This window comes from Bemisia tabaci, chromosome 7 (assembly GCF_918797505.1).
Source record: "Bemisia tabaci chromosome 7, PGI_BMITA_v3".
NCBI classification, from domain to species: domain Eukaryota; kingdom Metazoa; phylum Arthropoda; class Insecta; order Hemiptera; family Aleyrodidae; genus Bemisia; species Bemisia tabaci.
Window position 1 is genome coordinate 20745657 of NC_092799.1, and position 24042 is coordinate 20769698.

The 24042-nt window shown below is 40.2% G+C and overlaps 1 protein-coding gene across 1 annotated transcript in view; it reads left to right on the plus strand.

Moving 5' to 3' along the window:
* Positions 1-22861, plus strand: part of sens-2 (zinc finger transcription factor senseless-2) — a 73290-nt gene extending 50429 nt beyond the window's left edge. Inside the window, exon 7 of the mRNA XM_019040278.2 lies at positions 19920-22861. Coding sequence (XP_018895823.1) covers positions 19920-20110 — 191 coding nt within the window. The 3' untranslated portion in view covers positions 20111-22861. The remainder of the gene's footprint in view (positions 1-19919) is intronic.
* The last annotated feature ends 1181 nt before the right edge of the window (positions 22862-24042 follow it).

Consider the following 24042-nt stretch of genomic DNA (forward strand, 5'->3'; position numbering starts at 1 on the left):
GGTGTAAAAACTGTTAGCAATTTTGGAAGATTTTTTAGATAATTATGAGGGAAAAACGTTTTAACATCACTGCATTTGCGCTGGTTCGTTTTTGCTAAATGCGCTCCAATTGAGATGTTTATTTCGTGATATTTTAAAGTTTTAGGAGTGCTTTCTAAAGTAAATTTTACGAGAAAACCAATGGGACCACTTTTAAGACCTCCACGTTTCGTAATTTTGGAGTTACGAGCTTTTAAAGTTTTCAGATTTTGTCCGATTTCTCCTGTTGATTTGTTCTATTGTGCGACGTCGTTTTTGTTTGCTCCCTCCCTCCCGTTCCTTCTTTAATGTCTCATTATACTCGCCTGGTCTCTGGATTTTCATTCCTCCTCTCATATGCTCTTCAGCCTTTCCTTTGGTGCAGCTATGTCCCTCGAAAATTGTGTCCTTTCGAGTTTTTCCGCGGTCGAGCTAGAACTGACGACGTAGCGCTCTGGAATAGCTCTTTCGAGTATTTATAGACCACTTTATTTCATTTATACAGCGGCTGCTATTATTTTCAATTAAGCACTGAATTTAATCACTCTTTCGGGATAAGGCTAGGCGTGTGTTTTTCTGCCGTCCTGTGGTTCCGAAAAGTTCTTCCTTATCAACAGATCTCCTTACTTAAGAGAATTACAAATCGGAATTAACGGAAATCCGGGCCGTTGCTAAATCGAGGAAAAGGTCAAACACTTACTTCACAAAATTAACAAAAAAATCACTAGGAAAAACTAGTGGACCACATTCAGGGATGATTTTTGTAGATTTCTCTTTCAAAAGCTCGTTTATAGCAAACAATTGGATTTTGCCATACCTTAGTGTGTGCATCTATTGAATGCAAGCCGGTTTAAAAATGTTAAAGCAACTCCCTAAATGCGATTAATTTATTTAACATAAACTGGAATTTCGCTCAAGTTTAGCACGAGGGAACCAATGCCTTTTTTGGTGAGTTTGAAGTTCGCGGTGTTTTGACTCGACCATGATTTTTTTTCCCAAAATGCAGAGTTGATAAAACGTTTGGAAAAGTTGCAATGCCTCAAAAAATTCTGTTAAAGCTCTGAAAAGTTCAATTGAATAAAAAGCGTTTTATTCAAAATGCTCGTATAAAATTTCCTAAATACTTCACGAGTTGACTTGACTTACATTAAAGATATTGTCGTAAAAGTCTTGCCCCCTTACCTTGACACATAATGGATTCCCTATAATCCGCCTTCAAATTTTTCGACGCAATCAGCACTTCTTAGGAGTTGAAATAGTTGCTCACGGCAATCTTGACCCAAAATGACAGCAATATATAGTTTTTAAGGATGGACTGGGCTGTAAGGAAACTCTATCTACTGGCCCTTAGACGTGCCCCTTGGATTACAGTTTACCTAAGAGTAAAAAACAGAAAAAAGGCATAAATTAACCCTAACCTGACGGGCGTGGGTATTTTAAACCCAAATCTTGCTGGAATTAACTCCTACGTTCATTTCTTGTAAAAATGCTCATGCTAGTGTAGGATTTTGTACATACCTCGGATACAGACGAATTAAAAATTAGAAGTTAAAGAAGAGGCTGAGGCTTTTCTTCTCCTTAACATCTTTTTCAACCTCTAGTTTTTAATTCGTAAATGGAGAGGATGGAGAAGAGAATAGTGAGGAAAAGGAAAAGAGAAGGGAGGAAGAAAAGGTAATAAATACATATTTTTTCAACTTCCTCTTCCCATTCCTCTTCATTATCGTCTTAACTTCTTCTTTGTCTATTTTTCGATATTCCTCTTCGCGGTCTTCCTCTTCTTCTCTTTGTTCCTCTTCATTTTATTTTTATTTTTCTCTTTTAACTTTTAACTTTTAACTTTTACTCTTCGTATCCTTCCCTCCCCTTTTTGCTCCTAATTTTATTCTTCTTTTTCCGCTCCTCCATTTAATTTCTCTCTCTTTTTGTCTCGATTTCCAAAGCGTTTTCATCGATTATATTTAAGGCATCCTATGGTCTTAGTCCATCAAACTAGGGCCAAAGAAAAATAATTGTTTGGGACAAGAAAAAAAGGAAAAAATCTCCCCACGAGGGATTACCTTAAGGCATGACAATAAGTAAAACAAACCTAAACCCACTCTGTACACCGCACAAGCGTTCGCAACGAAGAACAGGGAAAGGATCTAGTCTTGCAGAGGCTTATGAATCATTACTGTTAAATTGATTACAAGATGGGGTGAGGAAAGGGGTCGAACGAACGGTTGAAGTGAGGGAGGGTGGGGGATGTTCATTGGTCGCCAAAAGCTCTTTATGAATCTTTAGTCAACAAAGTGGATTACCAGCTCCGAGCTTTGCCTCCTCCGGTTTTATCTCCCGGTTAATATTCGAGGTGTTACCTCAAGGCGAGAGGGAGGCTCCAATTTGATCCCTTAAAATGCCTTTAAATGCTTGTATTGGGGTTTTGCCCTCCCTCGCTCGCTCACGGTTTTTAGCCGTCTGCGTGTCTTTTTTCCACCCTCTTTGAGACGGCGACCCGCGGCTCCTTCTCACCTGATCTCGGCTAATGACCATTTCTGCCGTGCTAAGGAAAAACGCCGTATGAGCCTTCAGGCGTTGCCAAATTTCCTTCGGCAAATCACTAATTTTCGAGAAAATTTTTGAACGTTTTTCTGCTGATTTCTCCGATAATTTTGTTTGTAAATTGATTTGAAGTGTCCGAAAATTTCATAGGAAAGATATTCATAATTTTCCTCAAAAATAAAAATTTTAATGAAGGCTATTTGGCACTTCTTGAATGTTCATACGGCGTTCTTCCTTAGCACGGCAGAATTGCGGAAGAAAAGAACCAAGCTACATCAGCTATTTTTTCTGAAAATTCACCAAAATTTTCACAAAACACCGCACAACCGTTTTCGTGTAAAAAATTCAATAGCCCAACGCGATTTGGCAATAGCTTTGTGGCTTGGTTCCTTTCTGCTTGGCGCGGTCCAATTTGTACTAGAGGAGTGAAAATTCTAAATCAGGTAAGCGCCGTCAGGGGTCGCTAAGATTTTGCAATTAATTCTCTCATTTGACGGGAATTCGAAGTACGGGAATCCGGATATTTGAACTCAGATCCTATCCATAACAACGTTTGTTCTACTTATTTCATTTCCTAGTAAAATTTATTAGACTTGAAAATTTAAAACAAAACCAAAGATTATTTATCTACATAGTATTTCCAAAATATTAATTTAATTGATTTTAATGAAGCAGATAATCTCAAAAAGTGGCCCAAGAATAACAAATCTTGTGTTGAAAATAATAACAAAATTCAGGGGAATAATCACTAAATCCTCATAAAATCCTTACCACTCCTGTAGGCGGGTCTAGCCACTTTGAACGGTGAAGGTGAAGATGAAGGGGGAGGGGTGGTCCAGGGGGTTCAAGGGCTTTATTATTCAGAAATATCTCGTATTTCGTTTTGTGGTCCATTCTTGGATCACAAAAAAACCAACACTGAAAAAAATTCTCGGCGTTTTTACCAAGGTCCGTTGGTACCTTTACCATCTCATTTTTTTTACCAACTATTGGCAATTTTATCAAGACGGACTGGTAAGCTTACCTAAAAACCAGTAATTTTACTGTTTTTTTTTTTCAGATAAGAATACCACTTTTATCGGTAATCAATTCCCGGTAACTTTGCCATTTTATCTCGGTAATTCTACCACAATTGATACAAAATATTGGCGTTTTTACCAAGGTGCGGCAAAATTACCGAGAAAAGTCAATAGTTTTACCGAGATTTCTCGGTAAAATTACCAATTCCATAAATGGTAATTTTACAAAGAAAAAACTGGGATCAAATAGAACCCTGAATTCTTGGTAATTTTACCCTTTTCTTAGTACACACGCACCGAGATTTTTTCTTGGTATTAGATTTCTTGGTAAAATTCCCAATTCTATAAATGTAAATTACCAAGTAATTACAAGTAATTTTACCAAGAAAACACTGGGATCAAATAGAACCCTGAATTCTTGGTAATTTTACCCTTTTCTTAGTAAATACACCGAGATTTTTTTTTCAGTGTAGCCACTTTGAACGGCGACGGTGAAGAGGGGGGTGGTCCAGGGGGTTCAAGGGCTTTATTATTCAGAAATATCTCGTATCTCGTCTTGTGGTCCATTCTTGGATCACAACAAAACCAAGGCAAGGGCAAAAAGCTGCGTCCAACTGAGTTCTAAATAGAAAGCTCCGAGTTCCAGGATGATGGAAGTGATTTCCCTTTCGGGGACCTCGGAGCGCGGTGGCATAACGTCGGGGCCGTCAACGGCACGGTGCAGCGACTGAAATCGGTGGGAAAAATACGGGAGAAACTCGACAAATTCAATAAAGATATCCATCTTCCCGCTCTGCGCCGCGTCTTCCACTCCCAGGACCCGGGGCCGACGCCCGCCCGCCCGCACCCCAGGGGAATCCAGGGAAAAAACCAAGAAAATATGACAACGCACGCGACGTTAAATCATAATGAACACATAACCTCAAATTAAGCTCGATTAAGCCGTCTGCAGCGTTGCCGCCGGCCCGGATAAAAGAGTCGGGAAACCGGCGAATTGTTCTATGCTGAGAAAAAACGCCGTATGTCGCGTATGTACATCGGAGAGTTGCCAAATTTCCCTCTTAAAAGCGTTTTATTTTGAGGAAAACCTAATATTTTTCCTTTAAATTTTTAAGGACATTAGGTGAAATTGCGAACAAAATTATCTTAATAATTAGAAGAAAAATATTTACAAATTTTCCAGAAAATTCGTGGTTTAATACTGCCGTGCTAAGCAAGAACGCCGTGAATCCATCAAGATGTTCCCGCGTTTCTTGGAACTTAACACCTTATAAAATAAAAACGATAAAACGTTTCTTTTTGAGGAAAGCTATTGATATTTTTCCTTGAAATTTTTAAGGACATTAGGTGAAAATGCGAAAAAAATTATTCGAAAAATTTGAAGGAAAATATTTTCAAATTTCCCAGAAAATTCGTGATTTAATACTTCCGTGCGAAGCAAGAACGCCGTAAATCCATCAAGATTACCCCGCGTTTTTTGGAACTTAACACTTTATAACATAAAAAAATTTCACCTATGCAACTCAAATTTTCAGGTTATGTGCTTGATAGTATATGCTAAAGATTTCTGTAAAAACATTGTCCCAAGGCACACAATTTTTCCCGCTATGATACATTGTTTCCAAAAAAATTAAAATGACGTTTACGGCGTTTTTGCGTCGCACGCTGTCTAATAAATAGCTGTTGTTCGAATTAAGCCATATAATGAACCTAGTTTTAAAAGAATTGATGCCAAAATTATTGATCCTTGAACTGGCGATTCTACGTGAACTTTAGGTAGTCATATACGCAAAAATATCGTGGGTATTTTTATTATAAAAACAACCATTAATCTTATGTATTCTCATTTATATGCATACTCGTATATATTGGATATTTCAGAAATTTTAATCGTTTCTGTTATTTAAAAAGAGAGACTGATTTGGATTGCATTTTGCAAAAAGGAACCACTAGCATTGCAATGTTGCTAAGATTGTGCAACTTCTTTTGTCTTGGAGGAAAAACCCGATTATCCATTAATAGTTTCTATTTTACTCGCTAAAAACTGTAAATTTAAGACAAAAATTACCATCCAAATTTCGTAGTTATTCACAATTTCCGCAATTTCATTGCAAAAAATGAAGTTGCACAATCTTAGCATCATTGCAATGCTAGTGGTTCCTTTTTGCAAAATGCAATCCATTTGTAAGAAAAAAGGAAATTTGGCAACGCCTAAAGTTCCATACGGCGTTTTTCCTCGCCGCGGGAGTAGTTGCTCGACTGCAATAAATAATAAAGCGCGTAAAACTTAAATCATAATGGGCCGCGCTCATTAGGGCCGGATCACATAAATACTGGAAATATCGCCGGGACGACCCTCATCTCCGGTGACGTCTCAATCTGCCCCGTCCCGATCCCGGGTCCCGGTCCCTCCCGTTGTCAGGGACAATCACGATCATGCACGGCTCCGGTTTCGCTCCCTGCCCGCCCTCGGGATCCCCGGGTATGATTCCAAGCTAATGATAATTGTATTACATCCCCTCAAGTCTTAGTGTCACATGCCCTATTCTCCCGTCCTAAGGAATAACGCCCTATGACCCTTCGGACTTTGCCAAATATCCGTCGATAAAATACGAGTTTCTTGGAAAGATTGTGAATACGAGGTGTGGTCAAAAAGTTCCCGCACTGGTGCCGCCTCGGGCTGAATAATGGTCCAAACGAGCTAAACTTAGGCTCGTTTGAAAGCTTATACTCTCACGAGTACACTCCTTTTTAGTTTTTGAAAAAATATTTATTAATTTTCGCACAGCGAAGCACACAGAGGGGTTGGTAAACCAGTTACAAGGGGCGGGAGAGATGATATCCTAATGTATTTAGATCAGCGTCACCCCCTTCCCTCCCCCACGGCTGTCGAGTCCAGCTCAGGAGTAAGAGATGTTGCGGGATCACCAATAAGATCACATCCCAGCCGACGCGAAGTGGAGCTTCGACGTCACTGGCGTGCTAAGGAAAAAACAACGTATGGACATTCGAAAATAGTCGAATTTCCCAAAATAGAATATTTATTTTGAAGGGAAGTTATGAATATCTAAAATACGTTCGATTAATTTGCTAAAAAAATATTCTCTGCAAATGTGGAAGATAAATCTTCCAAAATATCGATGCAATTAGATGCAAATAGATGCAATTTTTCGAACTGAACTCGAAAAATTGCATCTTGATGCGTTCCAAGTGACACATTTCAGGTAAACAATAGTGGTTTATCTTGTGCAAGTACACCAGAGGTAGGATAGACTCATATCAGCGTGATCGCTGGATGCACCTGTCTTATCAGCCACCTCATAGTTGGAACTTGGAAGTGGATGTTGGTCATTTCTCGTTCACAGACAAAATCGCCGCGCGGCGCAAACACGTCTCCGTAAAATTGACGCTGTGCGAAAACTAATAAATATTTTTTCAAAAACTAAAAAGAAGTGTACTCGTGAGAGTATAAGCTTTCAAACGAGCCTAAGTTTAGCTCGTTTGGACCATTTTTCAGCCCAGGGCGGCACCAGTCCGGAAACTTTTTGACCACACCTCGTATGTTTTTTACCGCATTTTCAAATAAAAGTTTAATCTAAAGTATCTGAAAATCTCAATGATTTCCCAAGATATTGATGGCCAAAGCACGAAAGTGTGTATCTCCATCGGAGTGTTTCAAATTTTACCTCCTATTTCGGCCGCGTTTAGCAGAAAGGAACCAATTCACATAGCTATTGCTGAATTTAACGGGACAGTTTTAATTTTTAACAAGAGAACGCTTGAGCGGATTCCTTTGAAAATTTTAAGCAATTTACTTCGTACCTTACAGAAAATTCACTAGTTTATTCACATGAATATTTTGGAAGATTTTTCTTCCACATTTGCAGAGAATATTTTTTTAGCAAATTAATCGAACGTATTTTAGATATTCATAACTTCCCTCCAAAATAAATATTCTATTTCGGGAATTTCGACTATTTTCGAATGTCCATACGTCGTTTTTACCTTATCACGCCAGTAACGTCGGAGTTCCACTTCGCGTCGGCTGGAATGTGATCTTATTGGTGATCCCGCAACATCCCTTACTCCTGAGCTGGACTCGACAGCCGTGGGGGGAGGGATGGGGGTGACGCTGATCTAAATACATTAGGATATCATCTCTCCCGCCCATTGTAACTGGTTTACCGATCCCTCGTCTCCACCCCCGCCCTATCGTTGCGCCTGTCTTCAGTTACATCAGATTTAGGTAATTGTCTTTATAGCCCGCGATCGACAATGTGTGGGTTTCGATTATGTCAATTCGACGTGTTCATGCAATGGAAGTCTATCTATACTGGAAAATTTAAAAACGAACCTATCCGAATTTTACCGCTAGTTAAGAGTTTATCTTTTGCCCTGAGCATACTGTTGTCCGGAGCAAATATAGGGGTTTTCCTACAATTTTTGGGTAGACGGAAAATTGTTTTGCAAAGTTGTTGAAAATGCTCTTCCATGAGGGAATTAAAGTAGGTATATTCGGTGCATTCAACCGGTCATCCCAACTACATCAAAAGATTACTGTAATCTAGGTGGAAAAATGCATGGGGTTGTTGGATGATATGGAAATTTCCAACAAATTGTGACAGTGCCTCAATAAATCAGGTTATCAGCCTAACCGTCGCGCGTCGTGACAGTACACCAACTTGAGCACTACCACAATCAATTGAAAATGTACACATCATCCTACAAACTAGGGAAGTACACAATTTCAGGTGATAACCTCTCACTTTTTTTCCATGTTTCTTAGCAATTAGCATGTGGGAGAGAAAGAACTGAAGTTCAGTTCATATGGAGCATTAAAGTCTTCAGATATGGGAACCGCACTTCAAGTCACAGTTCCTAAGATTGGAAACTTCGGTAACCTGGCCAAAAACTTTAATGTTCCGCCTGAATATATTTTACAAATTTGGACGTATTTATGCTAAAAGAAACTGTGTGCATAAGGATTTCGTGCAACATAGTTCATTTTAGCATAAACACATTTTGTTTGTGCCTTTTCCGATTAGGAACTACAATTTCTGGCTCAATTTAGAAAAGACGTGCGTACCACTTGCTTCCGTATGCACATAAGTGTTTTCGTGGATAACTAGAAATTGTAGTTCTTAAATGAAAAATGCAGTCTAATTCTTTGTAACTTTTAAATTTAGTGGGACCTTGAATCAACTATAAGCATTGTAAGAGCAACAATTCTCTTCCTTCTATGATTCCTGACGCTTTCAAACTTTCAAGCGCAGTTGCCAAGCTCATTTTTTAAAGCCAATTAGATATTCAATTTAATTGTGGGATGTGCCAATAACCCAGGAGGCGGGCTGTCGCTTTGGTTTATGATTTATAAACTGTAATCAAAGTATATCCGCGCGGCCGGGCGTTTCAACAAGTGCACTCGGTAGGTGGCCCTATAATGGGTCTCGGAAGAAAAATGTTTAGAGTGAATAATGTTATCGGAAGAGGAGCATTGTTGCGAGAGGCCGCGATCCCTCGCGCCCCTCGGCCGGGGCCATCTCCAGGGACCGGAGGGCGGGCAATTCTGTTAATTGTCGATAGGATTTTGCGCCGCTGTTAGGGGCGTTAGGGGTGCTAGTTATAGTGTTAGGGGTCGCGCTTCAATTAGCACCTCTGCTTCTCTGGGACTTGATCACTCGCTCGTGTCCCCGCCTTTGCTTGCGTTTTGAATCAAGTGTGAGAATTTTATTTTTCGGAGCGGAGCATCCCGATGAAAAGCGTGTCGAAAGAATGGCGCACGCGTCTAACTCCTGCTATGATTCTATAATTCTATTAGAGCCTCCCCGATTTCGTTGCCAAATTGACACGAATGCACGGGTCTCTTGATTTCCAACCCTCTCTTCCAAGGGTTGTAATATTTGGCAATCCTCAATTAGACGGATTTCTGCTAAACAGAACTAAGCGCCAAGGATTTTAGAATCCCGGATAGCGCGTTCTGTCAAACGGAACTAAGCGCCATGGAAAAACATTGCGATTATAGGACAGACTAGCATCGCGTTCCGGAACACCCGCCAATCCAAGCCCCCTCTCCCTTCCTCCCCCTATGGCGCTTAGTTCTGTTTGATAGAAATACGTCCAATTGAGACGTCAGCTTAGAGGCGAGATCCAGCAATTTGGTAACACCGGATTATTCCATTTAAACCTATGCTAAATAATCGATTCTTGTAGGAGTACCTGGCCCCTCCAAGACTCGATACTTTTCTATAGGTTCAAATGGAGGAAATCTGATGTTGTTAAAGTGCTGGATTCGCAAATGGGCGTTGGGTGCAGGAAGGGCACTTATTCTTAGTCACAGTGTTTCAGAATTGCCAGTGCAGTGCAAAATTTTTATTTTAGAGAGGAAATTATCAGGCAAATTCTCTGAAATATTACGTTTTTAGCACTGCAAAATCATAAAGAATAATCAATAAAAGTTACAACAAATTACAAACATTTGCTTTAATTATAATGGATGAAACTTAAGCGTAGATTTTGAGACATTACAGCCAAGAAATGCCCTCTCTGCACCCAGCGCTTCAATTATGCATGCATCAACGATTCTGGGCCGAATTCATCCCTGTATTTTCCCAAAACAGCTGAATAAAATTGAAATTTTGTATAAACAAATTCACCTGTTATTTTATAACAATCATGTGTATAGTAATTTCTAAAGCGAGGTTTTATATCATGCATAAGTAACGGCTCATATCTTTAGAATGGTCTGGCACAGATTATGATGCGATCATGTGCGGTTTATGGGTACCTGCATCAATATATTTCATAAATTGGATAATATTTCCGAACATACGTCCGTTCATATGAGTCGCTTTCATAGCGCTGTGACTATCTTGATCCCCGCACCACCTCTTTTTCCCGTGAAAAACTCGTCAATGTAATTTCTCCAAAATTTCCTTGATTTTTCATCACAGATTAAGATTACAGAAATTGAACGTTTTTCGTAATCTTTGATCGGCCCAATCTCAAATTCCTTTCTCCGTCCCTTATTTCATTCCGTTTGTTCCTTGCCGAACCAGTAATTCCCTGGTCCATTCCAGATTACAATCTTTGCAATCGGTGAAAATGTAATCTTTATTCCCGTTTGTGACACTGTGAAGGCCTGAAATACGGGAACCAATCAGAAATGGATTCACATTGTCTTGACTCTTGGTACAAAGGGACTCTAGCGATCTTTAACCATCGATATGACTGCTCGCACGATTCGGCAACCGCGCTGACGGATGAAGTCGAACGGGTAGAGGTGTATTGATTGAAAGCGGCGGCATGAGGAATGACTGTCTGAAATGAGAGCTGAGATCGGAACTAAAACAGGAACACGGGTGCAGCGGAGAAAAAAGAAAAAAGCAAAAAAAAAAGAAAAAAAGGTACAAGCGCGGGGATGCAGGGATCGGGGAGGGACGTGCCGGGGCCATAGGGGGCACGCAAGGTGTAGGTGTGAAATCTAGCGGGGAAGCTCAAGCCCCCCAGGCCCACTCTGATTGCATTTAACTTCGTTAGCCCCCCGCACCCTCCTCTCCGGGGGGAAGCAATCGTCTCTGAGGCCAATCCTCCAGGATTCCGGGCGGGAAAACGGTGGAGGAAGATTCTTTCCGGACTCCATCGCGATTCCCCCCCCACCCCCGCCCCGACCTCCCCCTCGTTAAAGTCTCGCCCGAAGTTGCGGGGAGAGGGTGGAGGGGGGGCTAGGGGTTCTGCTTTAGTGGCCGCTCATTCGGAAAATAAATTCTCACCATGATTCCTCAAACTTAATAACCGATACATTTTTCACTGGTTTCTCTCTCTCATCGCCGGGTCTTTGATCATTCTCTGCCGCTGTCCGTGCCGCGTTTCATCAACTTCGCGCTCATAGTTTTCGGAATGTTGCGGCTGGCTGCTCTCCTGATTCTTTTTTTTCGCCCGATTATCTGAGATATTCGAGTATATGGACGGATATTCTTCACGATTGTTTATTTTTTGGCATCGTTATGCCCTGAAATCGGAAATGCTAAAATCAAACGGAAATCCGCTCAAATTAAGAGACTTGGCTCTTGATTAACGCAAAAATCCGAATGAATCAAGAGTATTTTTTCTTGTCGATGTTTTTAAGAGTCTGGACTCTAGATTCAATGTGCTTTTTTTCCAGTGTATCTAATGGATATCTATGATTTTTTAACTGTTGACAAAAAACACGGACGGATTCAAACCAAAAGGAACTACATCCATTCTTCCACGAGCCGTGAGATCCATAAGAATACATGCGTGACAGGGCTCATGTCACAATGGATATAGTTCTTTTTAGTATAAATACGTCCATATAATCCCTAGAAGAAAGGTTTTATACTAACTATAAAGAAAATAAATTAAATGTACAAAAGAACTGTGAGCCACGCAAAACCTGCGTATATAGTTCCATTTTATTTTATTCATTTACACATTGTTTCTTTTAGTATCAAAACACAACAAGCAGGAAGCTCCAACGCATTCGCGTCGGAAAGCGGCTCTGGCGACGGTAGTTGTTACGCGTTTACGGTTTCCTTGGTAACCTTTGTTTGCTATCAGCTGATGTCGAGTAGTATGACTAGGAAGCTCCAACCACGGCATTCTTCGAAAAAAGCGCGAAAACTTATAGATTTGAATTTTCAAATTTTAAACGTAAAGTACATTTTTTCCAGTGCGAGATTAAAGCACAGACCCGTTTTGAATTATTGACAGTATTACCATGATTCCAAAAATACACTACACAACATAGCATTCGCTCACAGGAAAAAGATATCAATTAAAATAAAATCAGTCCCCCCTAAACAACAGAAAATGGCGCCGATTCCCATCAACCAACGCGCGGTCTCTCCAATGTAACATGGTCCAATGATACTCCCCAGCTGGGACCGTCCGGAATAGCAGCTCTAGTGCAAGCACCAGAGCCGCTAAAACGTTATGGTTCAGTTACACGATCAAATTGAGCCATCAAATTGGGCCCCTCATTGTTCGCATCCTCACCTCAGGTCTTTTTCCGCCAATCAAAGCTTCAGTTTGATGACTCAATTTGATCGTGTAACCGAACCTTTAAGATGAGTCCGTTGGTTCTTTCTAGCTTTGAATAACCTGAGCTTCAAACACGAATGATACAAATTTTTGTCATAATTTGGGTGGAAGTACAAAGTAAAACTTTAAAATGCACCTTCAGCCGCTCTGAAAAGCTTCAATTTTTTCTCTTAATAATTTTCCAATACCTAACCTAGCTACAGAGGGCACATCAAGCCCAATTTCCTTGAGAATTCCATTGAACTTCTTTCATTCAGGATCCCTCTCTTGCACTTAGAACACCTCCATACAGCACCGGGAGGTGCATATCATTCCGAAACCTAGGAGCCTGTCTTGTACAACTCGCAAACTGAAGGCGTGAATTTAAGTTTAGCTTCATTTGACGCAGGCGATAGAATACCACTAATCTGACACTGAGGAGCCCGTGTTGCATACCTAGCAAAATATAGGCAAAATTTTGGTTGATCTTTCCGCCGACCTTTATTCGACGTATTTACTCGCAGCAAGTCTATCTTATATGAGTTTTCTTTGGGGATAGGCTTCTTTTTAGTGGCGTTCAACTATTTCACAGCCCCCCCCCCCCCCAAAAAAAAGCAAAAAAGAAGAAAAAATGATAAAATAAAATAAAATCCTACAAGAGGCACAGGATGAAAAATAAGTGAGGAAGCTGAAGCATGGCAACAATCTCTTATATCTGCCCATTGATAGGTATAGTTTTTGTTTCTCAATGTTAATATGTAAAATATTTTTAGGAGTAAATTTGATTTTGTTCCCTCAAAGTTTTCTCAATGTTAGAGTTATACTTTGTTGGTTTCCACATTATCCTGACTCTAATATACTTCGATACCAAGTTTTTTTTTTTTGCTGAGAGAATTTGATAAATACGAGGTTACAATCACGCGAGCTGAATTCAATCAACCCTTGCGATTTTTGATTCGTTATCAATAATGATCAATCTTGATTGATAAATCTCTATCCTGGCAGTGCAATCTCTCGATCAAGCCAATTCGATATCGCTCCAATAATCCGAGCCCAGCCAAGATACAAGCAAACGCGCCCCGGAAAGCATCTCGAGATTTCAGCGACGGAAAAATTGGGTCCGGGTTCACCCCGTCCGAGTAATTTCATCGATGGGGAGCTCCACCTTCCCTTATTTTTTAAACCTCGATAGAATTTCGAACTAATTTCATTACGGGGACCGCACTCGAAAATGAATTCCGCTTTCCGCTGGATTGAGTGCAGGGGAGGACGCCCGAGTTTAGGGGTGGCTCTGAGGGGGGGCATTGGGGATGGGGAGGGAGGGCGAGATTATCCTCGTTCAGTTGGTTCAGTCGGGCAAGCGGGTGAAATGGAAATGGAGAAAAGCGAGGATAGAAGCTCCGCAGCAAAGGCGCCATGTCGTAGAGAGAGAGGGATGGAAAGAGGGAGAGGGATAGAGAGAGGGAGAGAGACAGAGAGCGCGAACGGAACAGACTGGAAAAGACGGAATTGTGGGGGATGGGGGATGGGGGATGGGGGATGGGGGTTGGGGGTTGGGGACGGAGGGAGAACGGGTTGCGGCTGCGGCAATCCGTTTTCTTTGCGGGTACTTGAAAAAGCAAGGAAAATAGAGACTGCTGGTAGATTTACCGGGTTGAGCTCTCGACGAACCTTGCAATAATATTTTTCTTAGCCGCGTTGAGCACACACTGGTTCGCGGCACCAACTGTTCCTCCGCGCTCTGCCGCGAACGTCGCGGTAACCAAATAAGCCGGCGACACTCCCGCTACTGCAGAAAAGTAAACATTCGTATTCCGCGGGTCTTGTTATTATTTTCGTATCCGCGGAATTTAGACCTAATTCAACCCTTAATTAAACCCGAGCTTCGATCGCCCGCGAAATCCGAAAAGCTCTGCACTTTTCTTCCCCCGTTGAATTTCGAGTCTACCGAGTGTTTAACACACACTCTTCCGGAGCGGACATCGCGTCCGATGTCCCGTCTGTGTGTCGTCCGTGAGTAAATATGGGCCTCGTTGGCGGAGACGCAGAGCAGAGTTTGTTGGGAAAACGCGCTTGTAAATTCAGGCTTCTCGTTTTTTTTTTCATCTACGTAGAGGCTAACACTGCGTGACCGATTGTGAGGTGAAATTCTCGACAATAATCGAATTCACGGCTAAATATGTGATATTTGACATGTACTGTGCGATTAAGTGATGAAAAAGAGGTAAAAATAACCACATGGAATGTCAATACCTATACTTTATGGACCATTAATTGTTCAGTCATTTTACGCATCCCACTTCATGGATGACATTACTGACATAGTATGTCAGCGAGGAGGCGCATAGGACGCTTTCGTTAAAAGCCACAACGTGGGCTCAACGCTGTGCGGTGTAAAAAAGTTAATTTCCATCGGATTTTGAGACGCATACAAGTTTGAAATTTTCAAATGCCCTCCATATAATATCAAACTTATGTTAATGCACATTAAAATCAGGAATCGTTACTTTTCAGAAATGTTCACCAATGAGCCTTCCAACTCATCAGGTGAGAGATCGATGCGTAGATAGGCTACGATCCTTGAATTCTTTTCTTCTTTAGAAAATCAACTGAATTGTTTTTAAATAGTATACATGAGAATTAATTTTGGAAAAGTAACCTGTTTTGAAAGTAACCTAATTCGAAAAGATTCCTTATTTTAAGCCCAGAGAGTGGGAATGGATATTATTTTGATGACAGCAATGAAAAGCTTCTCCCATGTATATTCTAAAACCCGATGAAGATTAATTATACTATTGAGCGTTCTCGTTGACAGATTGCATTCCAACAACTTTACTAATGCATCTATTAGAACTAAGAAGGTGATCGGATGGGCTTATCATTTGGACCGAGTTCATCAGAAAGAACCAACCCACATTAAGTTGAAACTGAGAAAAAGAGGTTTGAATTTATATTCCTGCATAAGGCTCAATGTAAGAAATAAACTTTAACCCCTCGTTTCAAAACAATTGTTTTGTTTCTAGACTTTCAATTTTTGGCAGGTGAAAATATACGGTAGGTGAAACTCAAAAACATTATTAACTCAATTTTTTTCAAAAATATGGGTTGGTTCCTTTCTGATAAACTCGGTCCATTTGGCGTGTCGATTAGTTCAGTTTGTTCAAAATCTAAGCAGAATTTTTAACAGAATATATTTCATCAAGGTTGCGAGTAAGAGAAAACGGTTGAACAAATTATTTGTTAAACATGTTCATACTTATTAAAACATATCTACAATGAAAATATTACATGCTAATACAATTAAGCGTAAGTTTTTGTTTTAAAGGGCTGAACTTCTTTTTCTCGTCGCGGCTTATGTTGCTATAATCTGAGGCTGAAATTCCTAGTCGAATGGCAGCGGTTCTTTTTGACTCGCCCTTCCCTTCTCAAATGTGCGCAGTTACAGGTCCCTCAGGAACCGTTTAACCGTCTGACTTGAACGATTTCACACTCGTATTCCTCTAAACTCTTGAACCCTTGAAACACAAGAATATTTTATCAGCTCTGATCTCCATTCCCTCATTTAAATTTTGAGTATTTACACCGTACCCTGAAAAAAAAAAACACATTGGATCTAGAGTCCAGACTCTTGAAAAAATTGACAAGAAAAAGGACTCTTGATTCAAGCAGATTTAAGCTTTAATGAAGAACCAAGCCTCTTAATTTGAGCGGATTTCCTTTTGATTTAAGCTTAAATCTAATTGAATCAAGAGTCTTTTTTTTTGCCAATGTTTTCAAGAGTCTAGACTCTAGATCCGATGTGTTTTTTTTCCAGTGTAGCTCAATGAAAGAGCGCTCATAGCTTCAGAAAACTGCGATGTTGAGAAGAATTTAAATGTTGAGTCCGCAGTCAATAATTAAACTTCTCTCAAAAATGCTTTAATGCCTCCATTTTATGTGGTGAATCGATCTTGGAAAATATTATGGAGTGTTTGGTTTATACATTAGTTGTTTTAACTTAATTTCATCATGAGCAACGATGTTAAATGTTTCATTTTTCCTTGACGCCTTCCTAGCCTTTTGAAATCGCTGGGAGGGTATCCGCTGGAATAAAAAATTGGTTGCTTTATCTACGGTATAATGAAAATCCCTTCAAACCAGGCCCGCCACATCCCATCTCGGGCCCTGGTACCAGTTTCAAGGTCCGGGCCCCAAGCACGGAGGGGGGGGGCCCGAGGGGCATCCCTCGAGAAATTTTAGAATTTATACGACTAATTGAACGCATTTTGAACCTTCCATAAAAAATTTTTCCATCAATTTCTGCGGAATAATTATGTTTTTTTTTTTTTTTTTTTTTTTTTTTTTTTTTTTTTTTTTTTTTTTTTTTTTTTTAATACATTCAGCACAAAATACTTGCGAATTGTTGCATTCAAAACATCTCGAAAATTTTTATTTTTTTTTTGGGGGGGGGCATATGATACTATTTTCAGTTCTATGAGGGCCAGGCCCCCCTTGACTCCCCCTTTGTTTGTCTATGGCAAGGAAGTTGAGCCATGAGCCATTGAAGTCGAGGATGCCCAGACTGGAGACTCTTAGCATCTGACGACGGAAGTAAATGAAACGCAGTTACTAAAAATATCCCTCTGTACTGAAAATCTTGAAAATAGATAGGCATTTTCCAAAAAGTATACTTCTTTGAAAATTTAAGAAGAATTCTATAGTGCCCCAGCGTGTTTCTGAAAATTTATTCACCTTTTGCGAAATTTTTAGGGTAAATTGTTCACTTTTTCTTACGAAACAAGGGTTGCATGTGAATTCGTAGTGGTTTTTCACGGGTAACACGGGCCCCCTCCGGGGAGCCGGGGGTATGCAACCCCATGACAGGTGTGTTTGAATAGTTGTAATTCAAGGTAATCACTTATGCTGAGGAATGTATTCGAGCGCTGCGCTTAACGCGCATTTCTGTATGTTAGGATTTCGAGAAGTAAATGGGGTTGGAAATGAAGAGACTAGTCTTCCATGCCTGTGCTATAAAAATGAATAAATGAACACATGAAAGAAGATTATTTTTCATCGAGTCCCCTCTACAAAGAAAATGTGTTAAACCGATCTGCGACTGAGATCAGTGGCGTGGCGTGGCATGCTTTGCGATATATCTACCGACCTGCCATATGTAAGAATTTGTTTTAGTTCGGTTCCGCGGACCGAACAGTGCGGTTGAGCAGACTGACTAATTCTGTTGTGAGTACCGAACAAGTATAAAAATAATTCAGATATTGATATATAAAAGTTCAAAATAATAGTTCATCTCCTCATAAAAAAATATCTTATTTTGCTTACTTCCTGCTTTTGTGAATTTAAACACTAATACAGGAATTGACCAGTTGAAAATTGATATTTCAGTTAGGTTTAGGTTCAAGTTAACTTTTTAAGTGAAAATCGTCCCCCTTTTTTCATTATTCCTCCTCATGGAGTACCAGCTTCATCGAGGACAAAACAGGCCACAGAACGGAAACTAAAGCCGAATGAATAAACAAAGTCACAGGGGGCACCGTAAACAAACCAATCAATAAAGAGGAGAGGAAGAGGAATAAAAAAAAAGGGAAACCGAGAGAAAAATGGAGGAGATAAACTAGACACCCACAATGCCACATCTTTATTGCATCGGCAAGGATTCCAATCTCCACTGCCTGTTCGGCCCCTCCTCCGCCCGGCGAAGCCAGGGCACCACCTCCTCAGTGCTTTATGTTTTCGTAAGCACCGCGGTTTTTCTCGCGTGAATAATGTATGCCAACTTTATTGACTTCGGGAACAATAAATTATCGACCCCCCTCCTTTTTTCCTCTCTCTCTCCCTTTTTTAAGAGAGCGGCCCGTCCTCGGTCTGACGCGGCGCGGCGGCGGGAAGAGTTTTTAAAATGAGATTGGAGGGTATAAACTGTGATTGGACGGATACGGAACCGCCTTCCGGTTGCCATGACGACGGAGCAACGCGCGGTTTTCTCCGTTCAATCTTTATAAGCATCTCTTGATCGATCAATTAGTTTGCAAGTTTGAGATGTTTTCCTTCTGCTCCTCTCTCCTTTGTTCCCCGTCTAAGTAGCTCAAGGCTTCGAGCCAATTAAAATATCAATTTCATGTCAGTTCATCGTCGCGCTCCTAAGTTCAATTGTCTGATTAAAAGCTGCGGTGTGGTGTGCTTTGCGATGTATCGATTTATTTGCCATTTAAACCCATGGGAAAGGATCGATATACAGGGTATACCTTAGTAATCGATTCTTTACCATAGACTCAAATGGGAAAAAATCGATAATCGATCATGTACGCCTCGCCACTGATTAAAAGAGTGATTCTCCGGTTCCCACCAGCTCCGCGCTGCGCCTGTCACCTTGGGCGTTTTTTTTACGAATTAAAATGATGATGGAGTGGAGGAAATTTGACAGGTGAGGGGAAGGAGTAATAAAATAATGCAAATAGCTACTCATTTTGTCCTCGGTAAAAAGGCGTGTAGGATGCGACAAACAGTGGCGTGGCGTGCTCTGTGATATATCGATTGATTTGTTATTTAAACCTATGGAAAAGTATCAATTGATAAGGCGCTCGCAACGAACGCCCTAATAATCGATTCTATACCATAGCTTCAAATAAAGAAATATGGACAATCGATCATTCACCCCTCGCCACTAGCGACAAATGGAGATGTTGCATGCGTGTGAGGAATTTGCGATTTGACTAATGATTCTTATGTAAAAGATTGCGAGAAACACGATGGTGCCACTGGTTTTCTCTGAAATTAACTCCCAAGCTCAAAAAAAGCTCTCGAGTTGAGGCCAAAATGGAGGGGATATCCCACGCTATCCTGAGAGTCCACCTCTACACCAAGACAAACTCTCTATGCAAAGATAGGGAGCAAATACATTGACAGGCTGCCACTTTATTTGGGGACTCCAAAACTGAAAACACGGCAACCCTGCTAATGCATTTGCTCCCTATCTTTGCATGGAGAGTTTGTCTTGATGTAGAGGTGGACTCTCAGGATAGCGTGGGATGTCCCCTCCATTTTGGTGTGAACTTGAGAGCTTTTTTTTAGCTTGGGAGTTGATTTCCAAGAAAATCAGTGGCACCATCGTGTTTTTCGCGAACTTTTCATAAGAATCAACAGTCAAATCGCAAATTCCTCACACATGCAACATCTCCATTCACTAAAACCTCGTGATCCCTCTTATCGAATAAGTCCTCGAGTAACTACGTTATTTACGACCTCGCTACATGTTGGACATTTCAAGCGAAGATTTCAAAGATGTGTTAATTTGGCTTGTTGCAGGGGAGAAACCTCACAAATGTCAGGTGTGCGGGAAGGCGTTCAGTCAATCATCGAACTTAATCACGCATAGCCGGAAACACACGGGATTCAAGCCGTTCGCATGCGATCTCTGCGGCAGAGCATTCCAGAGGAAGGTAGACTTAAGGCGTCACAAGGAGACGCAACACACCGAACTCCGGCCCTCTCCGTAGCTCCTGCCTCAAACCTGGACAGCCCCGCTCCCGGAAACCCTCACACACTGAGAAATTCATCTCTAGTGTTCGAAACTCATAGGCGCCAACGCGCCAAATGCGCCTAAAAAATCGGTCATGACGCCTAAAAAATGAAAGCTCTGCGCCAACATGGCCCCTAAAAATTGCCCCCTAAAAATCTGGATTTTCACAGGAAGTCACGTAAAGAAAGAAAAACAAATCTATATTTGAATTGAAATAACTCAGAATTTTCAGCACTAGAAGTGAAAGCTTAATTGCTTTTTCTATTCTTCACGATTTCATTCTTAGTGATTTTGTCTTCCCCAGGTTACAGCTTTTTACTAGTTCTGTTACGAAAACATCTTCCGTCTAACTTTTCACTAAATGCGCCGTAATATATGGGCAAAAAGTCAATTTGACCCCTTAAAAATCTGTAATGGCGCCTAAAAATCGGGCTTGATGCGCCACATGGCTCCTAAAACTCAGAGGTGAGTTTCGAACACTGTTCATCTCACCGAGCTCGATTATTTCAGTTTTCCGGATTTTCTGCAAATACATAGGTAGGATGTCCCAAAAGTAAGTGGACTGATGATACACTAAAAAAAAAGTCACGGGCTCTATAGACTTACCGTCCGTTCCGGGCTCAAAGCCCAAAAATTCCGGCTGCTGGAGGCGTAGCTTCGATTGCTCCGGGTTCAGAGGCCGAAGATACGGCTCCAGCAGCCGGAATTTTCGGCCTCTGAGCCCGGAACGGACGGTATGTCTATATAGCCCGTAATTGCGGCTCCCACGGCCGGAGTTTTTTTTTTTCAGTGTGCAAATACATAGGGTGTCCCAAAAGTAAGTGGACTGATGATACACTGAAAAAAAAGCCACGGGCTCTATTGACATACCGTCCGTTCCGGGCTCAGAGGCCGATAGTTCTGGGTGCTGGAGACGTAGCTTCGATTGCTCCGGATGCTACTCGCGGAACTTTCGGCCTCTGAGCCCGGAACACGAACGGTATGTCTGTATAGCCCGTAAGTACGGCTTCTACGGCCGTAGTTTCTTTTTTTGCAGTGTAAATATGAAGGATAAATATGAACCGTAGAAAACCCGCAGGCGGCACGCAAACACCCCTCGCAAAAACTGCGCCATAGCTCCGCCGTCAATTTTTGTTTGAATACAAAGATCTTGGTTTCAATCAATAGAAGAAGACTTGATCTTTGAAATAAGGACAAGAACACATGTCGAACCTGTCTCGTTTTGAAATGACAGCATCAGTCCACTTACTTTTGGGACACCCTATGTAATTTCAATAACACACGATTCGTCCTTAGACTGGAAAGCAAAGTTATCAGAGAAGAAATTTGGAGTTTGGAATGTTGTCCCAGACATTGGAAGGTCAACCTTTGTTTCCCCAATAAGCTAACCTCTTCCACATTGCACATAAAATGACAGGAAGCGGTAGAACTGGACTTCATTTTGTAATTAGGAACCACAATTTATGGCTCAGTTTAGAAACAACGAATGTACCATTAGTCTCCCTATGCACATAATATTTTTTTCCGATTGAGGTGGAAATTTTTGTTCCTAATTACAAAGTGTGCTCCAAATGAAGTCGTTTTCCAGACGAAAGAACGTACCTCTATTCCAATTTTGTACGGTTACGTGAAAAATAAAACTTTTCACAGGGATGTGCAATTTCTTTCAAGAATGTTCTTTTCATGTTTTTTTTTTGTTACATTTTTCCTTGTAATAGAGAGAACAAAGGGTAAACTTTGTAGTTGAAAAATTCCAACCAGTTCTATGGTAACTTTGTTGGACTGATATCACGATGGCCAAAGTGCAAAACCTCGTATCTCCATTTGCGATGTCCTAGACTCCCTGTCTTATTTTATTTTTTCTTTGAAAAAGTTGTCAACGTAGTTTTTTTAAACTCTCTGGTTTTTCCTCTCCGCGAGCAGAATATACAATAAGCTATAAAGTTGGCTTTTTCCTTTTCAAGAAAATAATGGATTTAGGTAGACATTTTGTAACACCGTCTTGCGTCGATGAAAACTTTGGCCTTAACAAACAGAAATTTTTTTCACAATAATACAATTCTTTTGGTTGTGACGTCTGACAAAATTTTATCGCAACGAGGAAACTTTTGCGGTTACAACTTACATGTTACTTGCCTGAATGAATCGCTCTTTTGATGCAGTGAAGTCTGTACGGAACGCAACAAAAAAGCGCGAAGGAAAAAAGTTTGCTTTTCTTTTATTAGAGATTAGATTTTTATTTTGGCACGAGACATTCAAATCCATTCACCTTTTATATTCTTAAATATTGTTCAAATGTACATTCTCACATAGACGCGAAAAAAAAAATCCAAATGACTCTAAAAGAACTGTTCACATTATAGTTGTGTGTTCAGATGGTGAGTTGTTCGAATCTGGGAGTGCCACTTCGATTTTCTGAGGCGGGTTGTATTTTATGATAACTTCTTTATTCTTACTTTCATATTTGACTACATTTATCCTACTGTTAGGATTTTTGTGTAGATATTACTTCCCCACCGCCGTATTATTAATTATTCATAAACCATGATTAGATATATTGTTATTTGATACCAAAGATTCCGTTTGTACATATTTGATTAGATCAATTGTATAAAATTTTAAGTATAAGAATATAAATTGTTAATTTTGTGTCTCTCTTGTACATAACTATTTGTTTGGAAGGTCGAAACGTTCAGTAAAAAAAATTAATTGAAAAAAAAAAAAACAACTGAGGATCTTCCACAGGTTAGCAGACATTTTTTACAAAGAATATCTTTGAAATAGTTTTCCAATGCCAAAATGGTAGGATTTGCATACATTTGTGTGCGATCTAGTTTTAACCAAAGAACAATACGACTATTTACCAAAACAACCTGAAGGTTCCCTATTAAGCGGTCTCATTTTTGTAACGATATAAAGTTAGTCTGTATGTACCTACGTAAATATCATTGTCAGTCTTTCCATGTCCATAATTGGAAGGGTTTGCTTTGCTAACCTCTTTCTTCATTGAAAAATAATGAGAGGATTTAGCAATATTCGAATTTCCACATCATGCAGGTATGAATACAATATTGGAAACTCTGAGGTTAAATATAACCTCATGATCTGCCACCTTGGCATCCACAAAGGGAACTTTTGTTTGGTCTCTTGTTACTTCATGATTTGCCACAATTCCTATGGTGTGCGCCTCTCAATATTACTTCGAAAAAGGGCAAAAGAAAAAGCTTCTTTTTTGTGCCCCTCTCAGCAGTGGCATGGCGTGAATTGCGGTGTATCGATTGTTATGTCATTTAAACCTAGGGTAAAGAATCGATTATTTAGGTGTTCGCTGCGAACACCCTGTCTATCGATCCTTTTCCATGGTTTTAATGGCATAATAATCGATATATCGCAAAGCACGCCACGACACTGCCTCTCAATTACCGTGGCAAGTTTAGTGAGTTATCATAAATTACTCGTATGGGTGAAATATAGAGTGCAGTTCTGCGCACTGAAAAATACCTACCTCGAAATTAATAACTACCATCTTAGTTTAATAATGTCTGCAGTTACAATTAGTCCTCCGTATTTTTAATTTCTTATTTGTTTCCTTTTGTTTTTATGCATCTTAATTTCACAAGTACTTAATCGAGCATCAGTAACCATGCAGACGGTTTATTTTTTAAAAATAAAGATCTCTTCGTATCCTGTTTCCAGCATCTGGTGTTTACACTGTTTAATGTTGAATTATAATGGTTTTCCTTTATTATTGTGATTCATGAATCTGACGCCATTCTTTCACAACTGTATATTAAATATCGTTCAGTCGCTCTAAAACTGTACATTTTAAACATTGAATAACTGTAAATAATTGTATTCTTAAATCAAACCTTGTAAACACATAATTCAGTGCAATAATAATGCTTTGAA